The sequence below is a fragment of the Labeo rohita genome, unplaced genomic scaffold, assembly GCF_022985175.1.
Source record: "Labeo rohita strain BAU-BD-2019 unplaced genomic scaffold, IGBB_LRoh.1.0 scaffold_622, whole genome shotgun sequence".
Lineage (NCBI taxonomy): Eukaryota > Metazoa > Chordata > Actinopteri > Cypriniformes > Cyprinidae > Labeo > Labeo rohita.
The window spans coordinates 25,269-44,186 of record NW_026129549.1 but is presented as its reverse complement, the minus strand read 5'-3'; the positions used below and the strand labels follow the sequence as shown (position 1 = coordinate 44,186).

The following is an 18,918-nucleotide window of genomic DNA, read 5'->3' as shown; positions in this document are numbered from 1 at the left end:
TGCATTAATACTGTCAATAAATGTGTTAGTTTTTAGAAAGGTTTTTACCTTCTGTGTCCGTCTCCACTGGCATGCATATCCCCTCAGCATTTGTTGGTAACGTTATACCTGTCGTCGCCTTCTGTTTATTAGGGGCCAAGCACCAGAGGTGCGGTGGCACCTATTGTATCCGTTGGCGTTATTATTATTCTGCTTCTTCTTCTTCTTCTTCTTCTTCCTCTTCCGCCGCAAGTCTATGGCAGCCCATAGAACCGCTTGCGGGAAAGTTGTATAATTTTGCACACTGATAGAGGACAGTCCCAACATTAACCATAGCAAGTTTGGAGTCTCTAACTCAAACTCTCTAGCGCCACCACCTGTCCAAACTTTCAAAAGATTTATGCTAATAACATTTGAACCGTAAGCCACACAACAAAAATTCTTTTTTCCTCTGATTCCTTGGCTTATGCCGAGTCGAATGGACACCAAAATTCAAAAATCGTAAGGTTTAGTTTTTTCGCTATTCTCAATTGTTCGTAAAACCTACTTTTTCGAACTCGTCCTAGGCCGTTGCACCGATTGTCACAAAAATTGATCCAGACCATCTTCAGACCACGCTGGCAAAAAGTTATGGAATTCAAGTCGATTCGTCCAGCCGTTCACGAATAACACGTGAAAGAATTCTACAAAAAGCTAGCAAAAATCAATGTGAGGCTATATCTCCGTAACAGTTTGTCATATTGACACCAAACTTGGTGTGTGTTATAACAAGCATGACCTGAGCCTACCTGCAGTGTTTCGGTGCAGTGCCCCCTAGTGGTCAGGAGATACGAAAAATGGCTATTTTTCTTTATAACGTCTGAATGATTTGTCCAAAAATCACAAAACTGGTCTCTTTAGATTCGGTGTGTCATACCGAGTCGAACCATATCCAATTTTCCCATGTCAGCCATTTTGGGTGTTGGCCATTTTGAATTTAGCTTTAAAATGCTGTATCTTGAGAACGGATTAGCGTATCGTTTCGACATTAATTACAAAAATGTTCGGCACCATGCCCTGAATGTACATAAAAATTTTGGGGCCAGCGCCACCTTGTGGTCAAAAGTTATAACGAAATTTCAAAAAATGCTAATAACTTTTGCGTACATTAGCCTATTGAAATGAAACTGATTTTGATAGATTCCTTCGGTCATGCTGAGAACACCGATACCAATTTTGCCAATTTTGGCTGAACTTCCTGTCCGCCATTTTGATTCATGTTGAAAACCTACTTTTTCGAACTCCTCCTAGACCGTTAGCCCAATTTTCACCAAATTTGACTCAGATCATCTTCAGACCATGCTGGCAAAAAGTTATGGATTTTGTGTCGATACACGAAACCGTTTTCGTTTAGTGCATCAACGAATTTACTGGAAAGATGCCAAATTGCATCCGAGTCTGTATCTCTGCAAAGCTTTGACATATTGACACCAAATTTTATATGTGCTATTGTCACCACACTCTGACCAAGCCACATCAATTTGGTAACAGTGCCACCTATGGGTCAGAAGTAATACGCCATTCACTAAACATTAATAATGAAATTTACAAAAATGCTAATAACTTCTGTTTACATTAGCCTACTGGAATGAAACTGATGCCAATAGATTCCTTGGGTCAAGTCGAGAACATTGATACCCATTATGCCGAAATTGGCCAAACTTCCTGTCCGCCATTTTGATTAATGTACAAAACCTACTTTTTCGAACTCCGCCCAGACTGTTAGTCCGATCTTCACCAAATTTGACTCAGATCATCTTCAGACTATGCTGGCAAAAAGTTATGAATTTCGTGTTGATATACGAAACCGTTTTCGTTTAGCGCATCAACAAATTTGCTGGAAAGATGCCAAACTACATCTGAGGCTGTATCTCTGCAAAGCTTTGACATAATGACGGCAAACTTTGTGTGTGTCATTGTCATTTCACACAGAACACGTCACATCAATTTGAAAACAGCACCACCTGTTGGTCAAAAGTGATAAGCCATTAAATTTTATTACGATTCGTTGTATTTATGATTTTTCAGCCATTTCAACTGATATTATCCTAAAATGGCTTAAGTTACTCACTGTTGTAGTCGGTCTGCTGCTCCTTGCCGTGCTTAACTCCTCATTCTGCCTCTTTTGTGCTTGGCCCCGCAATTGCTGCTTGCAGCTATATTTGGTTGTAATTATGTTTTTTCAGCCATTTCAACTGATATCATCCTAAAATGACTTTGGTTACTCATTGTTACAGTCGGTCTGTTGCTCCTTGCCATGCTTAGCTCCTCATTCTGCCTCTGTTGTGCTTGGCCCCGCAATTGCTGCTTGCAGCTATATTTATTATTATTATTATTATTATTATTATTATTATTATTGCGTTGTTTATAGTTGTGTCCTTTTTTCTGTTATTTAACAAAGTCCCAAAAACAGAAATATCTGATCATATCTCTGTTTATATTACAATTGCATTACCAAGGCAACGACTAACGCATTTGTATCTGCACCACAGTGGAAAATGAAACCGTATCCGTGCTGACTGGCCCGGATCGGCACGGAATGGAACGGTTAAGCGAAAGAATGCATCGCATTAAGAAACTGTTCTTTCTCACATCTTGAAGTGAAAAAATAGAGTTATTTGAGGCCACGGGTGATCTGCCCCCGATAGCTCACACACGTCATCCTCTGCTTCAGCCATCATCTTTCTAAACGCGCGCTGAACTTACGCGTAGATGCGTAGCAGACTCTCGCGAAGCAGCCTCTCCAACGTCTAATATTTATTAGAATTTTGTCAGTAACGGAGGAACGCCATCAAATGTAGCGAAGTAAAAGTAAAGTTTTTTCACTAAAAATGTACTTGAGTAAAAGTAAAAGTACCTATCTTTAAATATACTCTAAAAGTATAGTTACCCCAAATAATTACTCAAGTAAATGTAACGAAGTAAATGTAATTCGTTACTACCCACCTCTGCCAATGCAACAAGACGTCAAATTGCTTTATGTTACACTGTATTACTCTCGCATCAGCTGTTGTGTAAACAGTCACATCTACCCACATCAACACATCAAAAACGCTTTAAAAGTAGGGCTACGCTTGGGCTACATCCAGCTGACTTGAATGACTGCTGCGCACATGACAACCTCCATAACGTGTCGTTAATCAGGGTAGCTCAGAATTGGAGTAGTAGCCAGAACTCAGGGCAGAGCACCTGGCTTAAGTTAGGGGCTAATGATAAGGTTACAACCTAAGGCTATGTTCACACTTGGCGTCTTTTTTGACAAGAAAAAGTTGACAACGGCGCTTTTTTAGTAAAAAAAGAATCTGGCAGCGTTGCAGCCAAGGGTGTCTTTTGTTGCTATAACAACAGCTGCAATCATATGAATCTCGAGAAAAGAGGAAGCTCGCTCTTGCTCTGGTGTTTTATCTTTTATTTTTTAGCATTTCTGTATTTAGACAGGAAGCGAGGTGACGGGGGGACGGGATCGGGAAGGATCTGCGAGTCTGCGGGACGCCCGAAGCGCAGCGGCGTTCATGTTAACTTCAAAAACCGACGCGCCGCTCCGATAGCCTTGTGGGCAGCGCGTCGGTTTTTGAAGTTAACTGGGAGGAGAATGTCGGTTAACAACAATAAAATAAAAGTCTATCAACCGGCACCGTCTCCATTTTTTCTTGTTGTTCTTGTTGTTATGGAAACGTCAGTTCTGGCTACTCGCTTGTCATTGGTCAGCTGTCAAAAAGATGCTTGACGTAGGGCGTTTCTTTCAGAAAAGTTGGACTTTTTTCAACTTGAAAAGACGCTTTGAGCTGCAGAAAAAGACGCCGGCGTACGTTTAAAAAAAGCGCTCATGACTTTTTTGAAAAGACGGTTTACTCCATAGGATTAGAATGTAAAACAGACGCTGGCAGTTTGAAAAAAGACGCCAAGTGTGAACATAGCCTAATAAGTTGGCTATCTGAAATACTATATACTTACGTAGCAAGCTAAATGGTTTAACTTTAGTTAGCAAGACGGTCAGACAATGCAGGAATTATCATTACAACTAGCTAATAATGTTAGATGGCTAGAAAATTTGCTATCTTGCTAACGGAAATTCCAGCATTGGGTCCGCTTGTATTGCTTGCTATTAAGCATTTTGTTCGAAGCATAGGCTAACTGTATGGAAAAAAAAAAACGCTAGCTGACGTTATTTGACTTAAGCAAACAAATATCTGCTGTTTAGCTCCAAAAAGACTGACTTACATTGAATTCAATTTCCATCAGAGTTTCCACATTAGGTCAGGTGTCTCTTGACAGGCGCGAACACAGATGGCAGTTCCGATTGGTCCAGAAAAAACGTCATTTATAAGAATTGTCCAATAATGGCCTACATGGCACGCAAGCCCACCCCCACTTCCCTCTCTTGACAGGCGCGAGCTGAGTTGAAATTCCGATCGGCCCAGATCGCAAGCTACCCCGCCACAGTATGCCACAGTATCCAGTATCCTTATTCATACACAACATCCAGATGAATCTGTTTTAGCAGGTCTGATGGTAGCTGGATCAAAAAAAAAAAAAAAAACATATACCCCTGGTTTCACAGACAAGGCTTAAGCCTAGCCCCAGACTAAAATGTAAGTCTGAGCTGCTTTAACTGAAAGAAATTTGCACTGACTGATCTTAAAATATATCAGTGTCTTTGTTTTGTCTCAAGATGCACACCAGTAATGTTTTTTTTTTTCTATAAGGCATATTATAAAAATTACTTAGTTTACTTAAAAATTACTAAGTATGGCCTAATCCTGGTTTAGTCGAAGCCCTGTCTGTGAAACCAGGCCATAAAATGATAGATGACATAACCATTTTAAATGAGAAATTACAACAAAACCTGTAATCTTTATTTAAGTTTATTTACCTGTTTGTAAGCACAGTGCAGTGTTAATGGTCAAACTGTATATATTTACAATGTTAAAGTGGCTGGCAACAATAAATATTCTTATTAGGAAAAAACAGCCTAATTTCTGAACTGTGCAGAGCTGTAGCTGAATAGTTAGGCCTACTATGCTACTGTATTTTAATATGTCTTTAAGGAAAAGAAAGCCAAAGACATAACGTGTGGCCAAATATGGAGATCCATACTCTGAATTTGTGCTTTGCATCTAACCCATCCAAGCGCTCACACATAAAGCAGTGAGTAGTGAACACACACCCAGAGCAGTGCGCAGGTGTTTTTTTTTTTTTGCTGCAGTGCCCAGGGAGCAGTTGGGGGTTCAGTGCTCAAGGGTCTCACCTCAGTCGTGGTACTGAAGGTGGAAGAGAGCACTGTACATTCACTCCTTCCACCTACTATCCCTGCCGGTACCGAGACTCAAACCTGTGATCTTTGGGTTATAAGTCTGACTCTCTAACAATTAGGCCACGATTGCCCAAACCTTCAACTTTTTTATGCCTTGAAGGAGACCTTAAAAAAAAAAAAAAAAAAAAAAAACAAAGAGAGAGAGAGAGAGAGGGAGAAGATTTACAAAGTGCTAAATGTCATCACTTTAAGTTAATATAATTTAATAGAACTGATGTGATTGTCAGTGTAAATTTCATATAAACTCATCAGGAGCACAAAGACAACAATTAATAGAGAACCGCTGCATTGAAATGCCCTGGGTAATGTTCGCAGGCAAGCAATAAATAAATAAATACAATGTAATTGAATGATATGCCAAATAACATGTGAGTAATCAAAAACTTAGTGGAAGATCTTTACAGGATAACTCCGTCCAATGTCTAGGAAAAACGGTCTGAGCAACCCTCCTATTAAATGTACCCAAAAACACAAAGGTCAGCAACATTAGGTAACTGTAAATGAATCTTAAGTAGTAACAGTACTACAGTACGTGTTTTAAGGGAAAGAGTTTTACATTGTCTCTGTTATTAAAATTATTAGGAATATTACATTTAAATATGCATATCACATTTAAATTTTCAACTTCAGAAATGACAACATATCATTTAATACACTTCAGACTTCATCATTCCCATAAGAACCACAAAGACACAAAAAAATAAATGAAAAAGAAAAACACTGAATGATTTAGAACAGAACCACCACACAGCAGTTGAGAACATTTGAAAAATAACTGTTCAACTGGTATTTCCAAACATGTACTACTGAACTTATATAAAGACCTGTACACTTGATTGTATCTGCCATCACTTAGACCATTCTTGTATAGCAAAAAAAAAAAAAAAAAAAAAAAAAAAAAAAAAAACATTATGACTTACACCATCCAGTGTGACTTGCTCCATGATGGAAACAGAATGCAGTCTTTTGCAAAAACATCAACCTGTCATAAAAATATAATACAAACAACAGTAAAATTGTGCAAAATATATATTTTGTAAGAAATGTATCTACAAAATATGTTACAACGGGATAATATTATTAGTAGTAACAGTATATATTACAAATATATTTTAGTATTATTTTTATAACTATTTTTTACATACTCTTCTCTCTCATATATCGAAAGGCTGTGGAATATGTTTGCACTACACATTCTATATGTATTTATACATTTCTCTTTGTTTTTGTATATTTCTTTTTGTTATGCTTGTTGTTTGCCTCTGTTTTCTGTTAGTATGTCTTCTGTCATGTTTTTGAATTTGTCACATTGTCAATAAAACAAATAAATCTATAACACAGCAGAACAACAGACACAATTACAAATAGTAAAATAAACATAAAACCAACTATGTTTGACCTACGTATCATGATAACATTTTAAATGTAACATCGCCGTTCACGTTATTATTTATCACATTAACAAATTATCTTAACGTGGGTATTATCAAATGTACTTACTGAAAAAAATGGTTGGGCTTTTAGAAGCTTTTCACCATAGAATAATTTGCCGGCTCAGGGTGCTGACCCACCAAAGATTGTCCGATTAGAGACTGAACAAAGATGGTTCACGGGAATAACCCATTTATTGTCACCACTCAACAGACTGGTTTGTATGCAGCTATGGTTGAGATTGTGTGGTTTTTCTACAAATAAAAAGTGACATAAACATGAATATACTTAATATACATGATAACAGTAGGGATAAATTACCACAAACATATTGGCAATAACACAGCACAATAAATAAATAAGATTTAAACAAACGTTATTAGCAAGATATAATACAAAGCGATCGGTAATTTCTATCTTACAATAGCCCGCAGTTGTAACTTGACACCTTATTAGAGCCCAGCGGCTTGTGTAGCGCCACTCTGTCTGGGCTAAGAGAGCGCCTGCGCGCAGAAAGTTGTTTACCACAGGTTTATCGTTACATATGGAGAAATATAATAAACGTTGCATCAAACCGGAACATAATCGTCTTATTAACAACAAATGTAACATTTAACACTCTTAATAATGTAGATAGATATGTAAACACACAACTACGGGGCTATAGGCACACTTACTATGAGAACACGCAGATACCTAATAAACATCGTTACCTCACAAGTATAATCACTCGTTTAAAAGAGCAGATTTGTCTTGCATCGATTATATAATTAACGACTCAAACTTAGTTATACATTCACGCACAACACTTGATCCAAAAGGCGATCTTTAAAGAGTCCGAAAAACGAAATGGTGCACAGTAACTTTAGCGTCCATCTCTGCCTCCCGCTGCACTGAACTACTGTCTCTGTGAGGGCGGGGGAGATCATGTGATCCAGGTTTCTGGACGCTGATTGGCTCAGGTGAAGTGCTCTATGTATGTGTGTGTGCCTCAACAAACAGAAGCGGAGATTTAAGAAAGAAGGGTTAGAAAAACAGAAAAAAAACTTAGCCTTTTTTACACTTACGTTCATGATGAACTGCGCGACGTCTGTGAGGCTGCAAATGTCCAAACATCTTTTGTCTTTCACATCTTTTAAAAACATTGGTTGCACAAAATGAACATTGATACAAGCTTCGATGCAAATACAGTCGTTGTTTTGTCTCACAGTAACGTGACTGCCAACAACAGTTAAATAATTACTAAAATTGAAAAATACAATGTAAAAGAAAATTATATATTATGACATCTTAATAAGCTACCGCAGTTATAAGCGTTACCCGCGCCATGTTTCGTAAAAGTATGGTTACCGCTGATTGGCCAACGCAGAAGCTCCTTTGACCAATGAGAAACCTTTTGACACGCCCCCTACCTTTCGGCACGCCCATACCTTTCGGCACACCCATTGCTCCAGCCTGCAGTTATCCCTACTTGGAATTTGATCGAGCTGCGCAGCGCTGCATTAAGTCGAACACACCTAATGGCAGGAAAACAAGAGGACAAGGGAAGCAAGACACAAACATCATGAATCAAACTACAAAATAAAAGACATGAAAACAAGAATGTGAACAAAACCCAAACAACCCCACATTATATTTTGAGAAATATAAAAATATGGATTGTTATTGAAATTTATTGGCACAAATAGATCTAAAGATCTATAGAATGTTCTATAAAAAAAAAAAAAAAAAAAAAAAAAAAAAAAAAAAACACTTAACAGTGTCTTTTGGATGTTTTCTTTCCACTAGTCTGAAAAAACACTTTATGAAAAACCAAAAAGCTCAAAATCTCAGACTTGACAGGTGCATGAAAATACAGCGTTTTTGCCTGCAGTGTCTCCCCTTAAATGTTTTGAATATGAGGAAAGAACAACAACAAAAATACTACAGCATAATCAGCGAATAATATTTTGTTGGTTCTCTCTTGTTTTTGCATATTTTTGTAATTTATTTCTATGACAGCCTCGCCAAAAATTATGTCTGCACAATTTGGCATGTTTCATTGCATTATCATTAATAAAATGATTGACTCCATGCAAAACTACTGAATATGCTTACAAAATATGTAATTAGCTTTAAATAATCTCAATAAGGTTTTAAGATGTCAATTTTTGTAGACCTGACATCACTTTTGGCCACTACTGTAGTTATTTATTTATTTATTTATTTATTTGTAGTTTATCTTTTGTCTTATTAACTTCAAATTCAAAGATTAAAAGTATTTTACTGAAGCTTCATCAAACAAACATCAAATGATTTGAAAGCTTTAATATGTGATCAACTCTGTTCTGCAGGTGGGGTTGATAGTGAAATGAAGTTGGTGAGTATAGGAGATTCAGTCACTCTAAACTCTGATCTTACTGAAATAATGGATAAAGATTGGATTCACTGGAGGTTTGCACATGAAAACACTTTAATAGCTGAAATCAATGTAACGGCCGACAGCGTGACTGTATATGATGATGTTCTTGATGGGAGATTCAGAGACAGACTGAAACTGGACAATCAAACTGCATCTCTGACCATCACAAACGTAAGAATGAAACAGGCTGGACTTTATCAACTGCAGTGCGGACGTTTGTTGAAGACTTTCTTTCTCTCTATCATTGGTGAGTTAAATTAAGCTTTATATTTTAATTGTATAGAATGGCTAAGAATAGCTACACTTTCGATTAGGGGTCGAAAAAACAAAGTATAATATTTGTTACAAGCTAAACATGTTGCAATAGATGTGTCACCACCAATATGACAAAGCATTTTAATTTAACAGATCGTTAAAAATCACAAACACGATTCAAATACCAAAGTGATTCTGTTTCCAAATTACAATGATTCATCTGTTTGATTCCTCAACCTTTCGTCCGTGCAGCGTACGATCATACTGGTATGATTTGACCATTCAGATCTGCGCTCGTGCTGCCGCTGACCTAAAGAGAGCCAGTGTCATGTATATGAATGAAACACTTTCACAGTCTTTTCAGCCACACCATTCATTATTTCTGTGTTACAAACATTCAAATAATCACAGAAGTACTGGGGTTAAAGTTCATAGTCTGGATAAAACTCTAATATGTAAGGTAGAGATCAAAATAGAGTAAATCGTCCTTTTGAGAGTTAATTTGACATTCCAAATAATGTTAAATATTTATCGATTACGTTGTTATGCCAGTAGATGGCGAAAGGGGGCTGTTAATAATGTGTTTGTCTTTGATAATTCATTCAAAAACACTGATTCATCCAGTGAAGAACCAAGAAAATCTTGAGTGAATCACTGAATCATTCTCCTACGAATTAGGCCTACATGTGATTTTGTTTAGTTGTCTAATGTTTTTTTTTTTCTTCAGAATCGTAAAAGAACCACAACTTCCATTAAAAAAAAAACACTAACAACAACCCAATTTATTCACAGAGCTCTATTTTGCAAACAGCTCTTAAGTGAATCTTGTTTTTATGTAGCCTGTTGATTTTTGTTCATGGTATTCAGCTGCAACTAAATGTTTAGCAAAAAAAAAAAGAAACAGAATAAATATGCTTGATATCATCTTTTATTTACATTGAAATCAAAACTGGGAATCGAAAAGCAGATTCGGAATCGGATTCAGAACTGATAAAATTCTAATGATACCCAACCCTACTAAACGTTGTTTGTTCACAAAAACAGGCAAAAGAGATACCATGCAATCAAACAACAAAGCTACAAATCTGGAAAAGGGATCATAAGACAGAAAGTCATTTGATTAATCTGCTCACAACTGAATTCTTCAAACTGAAGGATAGGGTTGGGTATTGTTAGAATTTTGTAAAAGGCCTTCATTCAGAATACTGTTGGTTTCTGTTGTTGGGTCAATGATTGATCTTTACTGAATCAACACAAACATACAATTATTAATTCAAACACCATTTCTGATATTTATATAATTAATTTTTACATTTAAACTTCAAACATTTTACTCCAGTAGACCATCAGATATCACTCTGAATCTGTGATGAACCCTGATTTTGTTTGTTCTCTCTGTGTGTTTGATGATACAGAAGAGATACCAATGAAGGAGGGAGATACAGTCACTCTAAACTCTGATCTTACTGAAATAACAGATGATGAGATTCAGTGGAAGTTTAGAAGAGGAAACACTTTAATAGCTAAAATCAATAAACGAGCAGATAGATTCACTGTATATGATGATGTTCTTGATGGGAGATTCAGAGACAGACTGAAGCTGGACAAACAAACTGGATCTTTGTTTGTCACAAACGTCACAACTGAACATGCTGGAGCTTATGAACTACAGATCAACCGTATGAGCATAAATTACTTTCTTGCTGTCTATGGTGAGTTAAATATTTGTTCTGTTGTTTTATATTATTATTCTTTTGGAAATTACATGTATTATTTTTTTGTGACAAACCTCTTTCTGTTTGTTCTGTGTGTGTTTGATAATACAGATGAAATATCAGTGAAGGAGGGAGATTCAGTCACTCTAAACTCTGGTCGTACTGAAATAATAAAGTTTGAAATGATTATGTGGTTGTATATGAATGAAGTAACTTTCATAGCTCAAACCGAACCACGGCACAACAATATCACTGTACATGATGATGTTCTTGATGGGAGATTCAGAGACAGACTGAAGCTGGACAATCAAACTGGATCTCTGACCATCACGAACATCACAGCTAAACATGCTGGACGTTATGTACTACTAATAGAGAGAGGACCGATAAACCAGTTATTCAAAGCTTTCCGTATGTCTGTCTATAGTGAGTAGAGATCAGATTCAAAGGAGCTGAACAAGATCAAGCACATATTCACACATCAGAAACCTAAAGGATGGTGTTAAGTTGATGTGGTTAATTTTCAATGCTCATATATGCTCAAAGTATAAAATGAAAGTGTTTGTCATGGTAAATACTGAAGATTACCAAAGATACATTTACATTAGATTCAATAATTTTTCATATTTGATTTGGGGATTTAATGTATTTTTTTAAAAAATGTTTCTCTCTCGCAGTGTTATTATTGTACAGATTCAGTTTGAAGGCTTTGTTCATATGTCTGTCAGATAAGACGCACAGATCTCACGTTTCTGTCCATTTGTCATTTGTATTTGCTTGCATTTATCAATAAAGTTTTCTCAATGTGAGGTTCAAGAGTCTCGCCATGCTTTATTACATTGTTTATGTCGAGCGCCTCCTGTTGGAATACAAAGGTTCAGCAGTGCTTATGAAGTTGTACATTATTAAAACATTATATGTAAAATTAGGCCTATTTGTAAATGTTTACATGATTATTAAGCGTATACCGACAAAACAGTACTTATTACTATTAAATTGTTAGTTTTGTAATTCTGCAAGATTGTCTTAAGCAAACCACATATACATCAAAAACGTCACAACTGTTATTATTGTTCTGAATAACATTCACTTCTGTTCTCATGGAAATGTATTTATTAAATAATACAAAGCTCAAATACACCTAGATTTAGTGTGACATTAAAAGTAAAAGTCTTTTTTTTATTGAGTTGCATGTAAAAATCTGTTTGATCATTTCTCCTTTTATTCACCATATGGTGTTTTTAGTGCTGCGAAATATTTTTCACTTCACATTTAAATAATTGAAAGTATTTCAGTGAAGGCCTCATAAAAAAAAAAAAAAAAAAAAAAAAAAATTTTAATTTGTTGAAAAAAAGTTGATTAATCTTGATTTGTCTTTGTTCGCCAAGCATTTGTACAGCAGTCTTAAGGAGATTCATTCACTCTACACTCTGGTCTCACTAAAATGAAGAATTATAATCAGATTCACGTGTTGTTTGAGAAATATTTATTAGCTGTAATCAGTGTAATTAATGACAGCATGACTGTATATGATGATGTTCTTGATGGGAGATTCAGAGACAGACTGAAGCTGGACAATCAAACTGGATCTCTGACCATCACAAACATCACAACTGAACATGCTGGAGAATATGAACTGATCAGCTATCCAATAAGGGTAACATACATTCTTACTGTTTATGGTGAGTTATATGTTTGTTTTATCTATTTTATTTTTCAATCATCAGATATAATATAAATCAATGCATTTTTGCATTTTTGCATCTGCTGTTGTTTTATATTATTGACCTCAAATTCAAATGACTATGAAGAAATATCAGTGACGGAGGGAGATTCGGTCACTCTAAACTTTAATCACACTAAATTAAGCAAAAAATGTAAAGATATTTTTGAAGTCTGAAAAAGAATATACTTTCATAGCTCTCAAGCTTCATGCATTTGGGAGATTCAGAGACAGACTGAAGCTGGACAATCAAACTGGATTTCTGACGATCACAAACATCACAACTGAACATGCTGGAATGTATAAACTAGGGTTTGAAAACGATGGACCATCATCAAAAGCATCCAGAGTTTCTGTCTATGGTGAGTTGAGATCATTTGTCCTGCCCTTCAAATATTCTTAAGACAGACTGTATAAACACTCACTCAACACACTGAACCATTTCCAGCTCGTCTGCCTGTTCCTGTCATCAGCAGTAACTCTTCAAATTGTTCTTTCATCATCATCATCATCACAGCAGAATTGTTCATTGTTGTGTTCAGTGGTGAATGTGAGTGATGTGACTCTCTCCTGGTACAAAGGAAACAGTTTATTGTCCAGCATCAGTGTGTCTGATCTCAGCATCAGTCTCTCTCTACCTCTGGAGGTGGAATATCAGGATAAAAACACCTACAGCTGTGTGATCAACAATCCAATCAGCAACCAGACTTAACATCTGGACATCAGCAAACTCTGTCACACATGTTCAGGTACGGCAGCACTGCTGATATTAGTTGATGTCGGTGCTGATATTAGCGTTTATTAACTGAGCTGATCTCAGTTTGATGTTTTTATTCCTCAGACTCTGTCCACTGTTGTGGTTCTACTGAAGCTGTGATCCGATTGGTCCTCTCTGCTCTGGTGGGCGTGGCTACTGTCATTCTTCTGGTTTATGACATCAGATCCAGAAGAGCTGAATAAGATCAAGCACATATTCTCACATTAGAAATCTAAATTGTGTAATTTCTCATTTATGTATTTTATGTTTATAATTTAATAATCTTTTTTTACAGGCTTTATATTCATCTGCTGGTATTGATGCGGCTCATTTTCAAATCCTCATATAAGTATCAATTGATAGTGTTTGTCATGATAAATACTGAAGATTATTATTGTACAGATTCAGTTTGAGGGATTTGTTTATATGTCTGCCATATTAGACGCACAGATATAACTTTTCTGTCCATTTGTCATCTGTATTTGCTTGCCTTTATCAATAAAAAAATTCTCATTTTCTCAGGTTTACGAGTCTCTCCATGTTTTATTACATTATGTCGAGCGCCTCCTGGTGGAATACAATGGTTTAGCAGTGCCTATATGAAGTTTCGCACTAAGGTATATATAAACAATATGTGTTTACATTATTATCAAGCTTATACCGATCAAACATTATTTTACATTTTCATTATTTTTATACTATTAAATGTTTATTGTTGTAATTCTGCAAGATTTTCTGAAGCAAACCACATATACAGCTAAAACATTACTGTTTTATTTTTGTACAGAATATTGCACATTAAATGTAATGAGTTCGTTTTCCAACATGGACACTTTTAACTCGCGGTTTTACAGAAGCGGAAGTCGTCATTAATAAACACATAATGTAGCATAATGGACAAAGACTGTGATATAAAAGGGCTGTAGAGATTATTCTATATGGGAAAACGTTGCGTTTATTCTGGGCTCACCTGCTTGTGTTTAGTTGTTTTAATAATGAAGAGGAGCACTGAGTTTAGTCTTTATCATCTTAGTCCGTTATGCCACATTATGCCACGTTTTGCGGAGGAAAACACTATTTACATATACATTATATTAATCAACTGTATATTGAATTTGATCTTTTAATAGCACTGTTTTAATACATATTAAGTCTCAGAAGTATTAAGTGTTTATGGTTTTCTACGTGAGGATATCATCCTAAGCCATAAGAAATGTGAAAATATCGTCATAAGCCATAAGAAATGTGTTATTCTTAAAAAATCTTAAACTTCCTTGTTAAAAACACCTACAGCTGTGTGTTCAACAATCCCATCAGCAACCAGACTCAACATCTGGACATCAGTCAACTCACAGCACTGATATTAGTTGATGCTGGTGCTGATATTAGTTAGCGTTTATTGACTGAGCTGATCTCAGTTTGATGTTTTATTCCTCAGACTCTGTCCACTGTTGTGGTTCTACTGAAGCTGTGATCCGATTGGTCCTCTCTGCTCTGGTGGGTGTGGCTACTGACATTCTTCTGGTTTATGACATCAGATCCAGAAGAGCTGAACAAGATCAAGCACATATTCACACAGCAGGGGTCACAGCAGTGTCGTAATCCATAGTGTTTGAATATTTATCATATTTTCATATCAAAGAACACTTCTGTTTGATCTGTTCATGCTCCAGCAGAGAAACAACTGAGATATTTAATAAGAAATGAACAAGAAATTACCTAAAGACATAAACTGGAGAGATCAGAACCAAACTCTCAGGTCTCACTGTTGCTTTTCACACGAAGAAATGGGTCAGCCTATTTCTGTTGAAAATGATGTAATTGATCTACAGGAAGCTGAGGCCTTCTTAGGGCGTGTGAAAGAAACTGCTATATTAGGTGTCAGCAAACTACAGCACACGTGCCAAGAGCTGCAAATCATTTAATATTAGTCAACTGATATACAATGTTAAATCAGCCGACAGCTATATCCAGTGATGCAAACTATTCAACCTTTTCTTCCCTCAAATATGTTAAAAAACAGCGATTTTACCCCCTTGATCCTGAGAAATATAATGTTTTGATTCAGTATTGATTAATAAAAGTCATGGGGCAGCACAGGCAACATGTTTATGAGCACCTCCATGTTTGTGTTTACACAGCGTGATCTCCATTCTTGTGTCAATTAAAGCAGTGCATTAATACAGAACGCTGATTAAACTGAACAGTTTTAAAGGAGAAGTCCACTTCCAGAACAACAATTCACAAAAAATTTCCTCACCCCATTGTCATCCAAGATGTTCATGTCTTTCTGTCGTCAATCATAAATAAACTATGGTTTTTGAGGAAAGCATTTCGGGATTTTTCTCCATATAATGGACTTCAGTTGTGCCCCCGATTTTGAACTTCAAAGGCTCTAAATGATCCCAGCCGAGGAAGAAGTGTCTTATCTAGCGAAACAATCTGTCATTTTTTCGGAAAATACAATTTTTTTTATACTTTTTAGGCACAAAAGCTTGTGCACAGGCTCTGGGAAGTGTGTTCACGACGCTACGTACTATTTGTAGTGGACAGCACAATCCATGGCCCAGTTTATGGCAGGAGCCCTCCCTGACCGCAATACTGGACATAGGTTTGCTACATTTTGATTTGATCTTGGTGAACTAACATAAACAGACTGTCCAACGGCATCAGATAAAGATGCCAGGACAACAGCCAGACACCTCTTAGAGCACAAGAATACCACCTTTGGTGCAAAGCCCGGGAAGGACAGAACTTCCTATTGGTCAAAATGCAGTTTGTGCCCTTCACCCACCTTGAGACTGTTCCTAAGGGTTTGGCCTGTGACCGACCATAAAAATTCCTTAGGACCTCCAGATGCAGCAGCAGTGGGAGAAACTAAGAGATATCATGGAGATCTATCCAAATCCATTCATAACTATGTTTTCAAACCTTAAAACTGATGCACACTACAACACACACATTTTATACTTATTCAGAGAAATAAGTATTCCTTGTGACAGCAACATGTAGTGCAACGTCTTACACAAACTCAGCTATTAATGGACAAATGAATGCATGCATGACAGTTCAATCTTTTCCTATCATGTTTGGACTTAATGTGTTCGTAACATTGCCAAATACATTCTGGTTATGGTCTGAGAAGTGAGAAATGCACCGGTAAACTTTAGTGACACTTTCCTAGCTTTGTGTTTGGACTATGAAAATAAATTCCACAGGAGGAAAGAAGGGTGTGCCACCATGTGTCCCCCCACTCTGATGGAACCAGCCAATCACCACATGGAAATGGAGAAGCGCCAAATTGCAAACTCCTCCTCATCGGAAAGGGATAAAGGTACCCTTCCAAGAGACACTCCTTGTTCTGAGTCTCAGTCCTGTAAGGGAAGAGACGTAAGCAGATCAACCTCCGTTCTGAGTCTGCTACCTGTGAAGGAAAAGACACCAACAGAACAAACCTCCGTTCTGAGTCTGCTACCCGCGAGGGAAGGGACTACAGCAGGATACACAGTTCTGAGTCTCCGGCACGTCCAGGGGACGTTAACAGATCAACCCCCGTTCTGAGTCTGAGTACCGTAGGGGAAAGACACAACAGAAACACCCCGTTCTGAGTCTCCGGCCTGCAAAGGTGAGAAAACAACAGATACCAAGTCCAAGTCTCCAGCTTGTGAGGCAGCAACAGATACAACCACGTTCTGAGCCTCTAGCCTGCGAGGAAAGAGATAATCTACGTTCAGAGTCTTCGTCCAGTGAGACAACAATTGATGCAGCGTCCTGAGTCTCCATCCTAGAGAGACAAAGCGGATTGACCAATTTCTGAGTCTCTAGCCCAGAGAGGCAGAAGACACACAGACATTTGCAACAAGGTTAAGCTCCGGCGAGCAAACCTTCACTTCAGGTACTTTTGCTTGCGTGTTCCAAGCTAAGGACCTTCAGCACCTACTCCAGGGCCACATCTGCGTGTTCCAGATCTTAGGACCCTTGGTGCTCCAGGAGATCAGCATCCTACAGCGCTTCATCTTCAAGGCTGTCGAAACGGATTCCTGCTCCTTTCCCCACTGTACTGCCACCAGCGCAACCAGTGGAAGAAGTCGCCGCCACCGGACTGCTCACTCAACCACAGCGAACATAAATATCACTTCCAAACCTCTTCCAGAGACCTTGGCATTGTTGTATATTATCAGTATATGATTTTCTAAGTTACATTAGGTATTATATAGCTGATTGCAGTTGATAACAAATTACACATATTTGTTTGATGCATAGTAAGGTTATTCACCTTATTTGTTTCAGAGTAGCAACAGTTTATCTTTCCAGATAACGTAGCTCTGACATAGCAACTCCCAACATAATCACTTGCTTTTTATGCATCTTATGCACTTTATTCCTTCTTCATTCATGGTATTCATTTAGTAGTTGTTGATTACTCTTGTCTATCTTGTTAATAAAATTTATTTTATTACAACTTGTGTCTTCCTTGTGTTGATAATACAGAAGAGGTTCTACAAGTTAGAGATCCCACCAATCTTTCTTATGTGATGTACTCATAACCACACATTAATTGACACGTGATCCAAGAATCATAACGTCAGCTGTGACATGAGTACCCATCACTACCGTATTTCACCTCCCTAGGTTGGCGAAAGCTAAATTCACTGCCTTAATTGGCATCCCTAGGTTGGCGAAAGCGAAATTTATTACATATTAAATCATGTTGAAAGGTCACGCGGAACTACAGACCCAGTGTTAACAAACCAAACGCGCAAAGACTAAGGAAATGCGAGTAAGTTCGTAAACATTGTTTACAAACACAAAGGTACAACGATGTCCTCCTCTCAAGCTGTAGGAGAAAATAAGATGGAGTTTTTCACCATGCAACTACACAGACGATGAACTTACACATGATTCACAGTAGTGATGGGAAGTTCGGATCATTTTGTTCATTTTAGCAAAATATAATTAAAATGTTACATGTTACTTCCCTGACACATCTACTGCTTACACAAACACTGATCACACTACAAACAATACAAAACTATAATGCTATAAGAAACAGAAAAGATCAGAGTCTTTAGTCTGGGTCTTTAGTCTCTGATTATCTTACCTCACCTCTTATATGACAAGTTTTCGGGCTTGAGTCGTTCATTCATCACATGACAGCCTTGAAAAACCCGAAGACTCGAAATAGGTGAACTAATTCCAGTACAGAACCTAATAGGATGTTGCGCATGCAACAAATCACTCCGCAAGACGACTCGTTCTTCCCGAGTCACATTAAAGATTCATTCAAAATGAATGAATCGTTCA

General features: G+C 37.2%; 2 protein-coding genes and 2 long non-coding RNA genes across 7 annotated transcripts in view; 1 reads left to right on the top strand and 3 right to left on the bottom strand.

Annotated features, from left to right (window-relative positions):
* Positions 1–3,011: 3,011 nt before the first annotated feature.
* Positions 3,012–7,894, bottom strand: LOC127161356 (uncharacterized). 4 transcript variants are annotated; one of them, XR_007827018.1, is made up of 4 exons: positions 6,833–7,894; positions 6,253–6,314; positions 5,267–5,437; positions 3,012–4,534 (listed from the first exon to the last, which is right to left on the bottom strand). It is a non-coding gene; the product is annotated as an uncharacterized LOC127161356 (long non-coding RNA). The 4 variants fall into 4 exon arrangements; XR_007827019.1 differs by lacking the exon at positions 3,012–4,534 and having other exon boundaries at positions 4,694–5,437; positions 6,833–7,017; positions 7,441–7,866; XR_007827020.1 differs by lacking the exon at positions 3,012–4,534 and having other exon boundaries at positions 4,694–5,437; positions 6,833–7,017; positions 7,477–7,866.
* Positions 7,895–9,073: 1,179 nt separating this feature from the next.
* LOC127161355 (uncharacterized) lies at positions 9,074–11,943 on the top strand. Its single transcript, XM_051104066.1, has 3 exons — positions 9,074–9,411; positions 10,835–11,131; positions 11,246–11,943. The coding sequence occupies exons 1-3, from the start codon at positions 9,114–9,116 to the stop codon at positions 11,566–11,568; spliced, it is 918 nt and encodes a 305-aa protein (XP_050960023.1). The 5' UTR covers positions 9,074–9,113; the 3' UTR covers positions 11,569–11,943.
* A 1,524-nt stretch (positions 11,944–13,467) lies between these two features.
* LOC127161357 (uncharacterized) lies at positions 13,468–14,958 on the bottom strand. Its single transcript, XR_007827021.1, has 2 exons — positions 14,902–14,958; positions 13,468–13,526 (listed from the first exon to the last, which is right to left on the bottom strand). It is a non-coding gene; the product is annotated as an uncharacterized LOC127161357 (long non-coding RNA).
* Positions 14,959–17,159: 2,201 nt separating this feature from the next.
* LOC127161354 (uncharacterized) overlaps positions 17,160–18,918 on the bottom strand; it is a 25,599-nt gene continuing 23,840 nt past the window's right edge. Inside the window, exons 8-9 of the mRNA XM_051104065.1 lie at positions 17,320–17,398; positions 17,160–17,231 (exon numbers count right to left, since the gene is read on the bottom strand). Coding sequence (XP_050960022.1) covers positions 17,160–17,231; positions 17,320–17,398 — 151 coding nt within the window. The remainder of the gene's footprint in view (positions 17,232–17,319; positions 17,399–18,918) is intronic.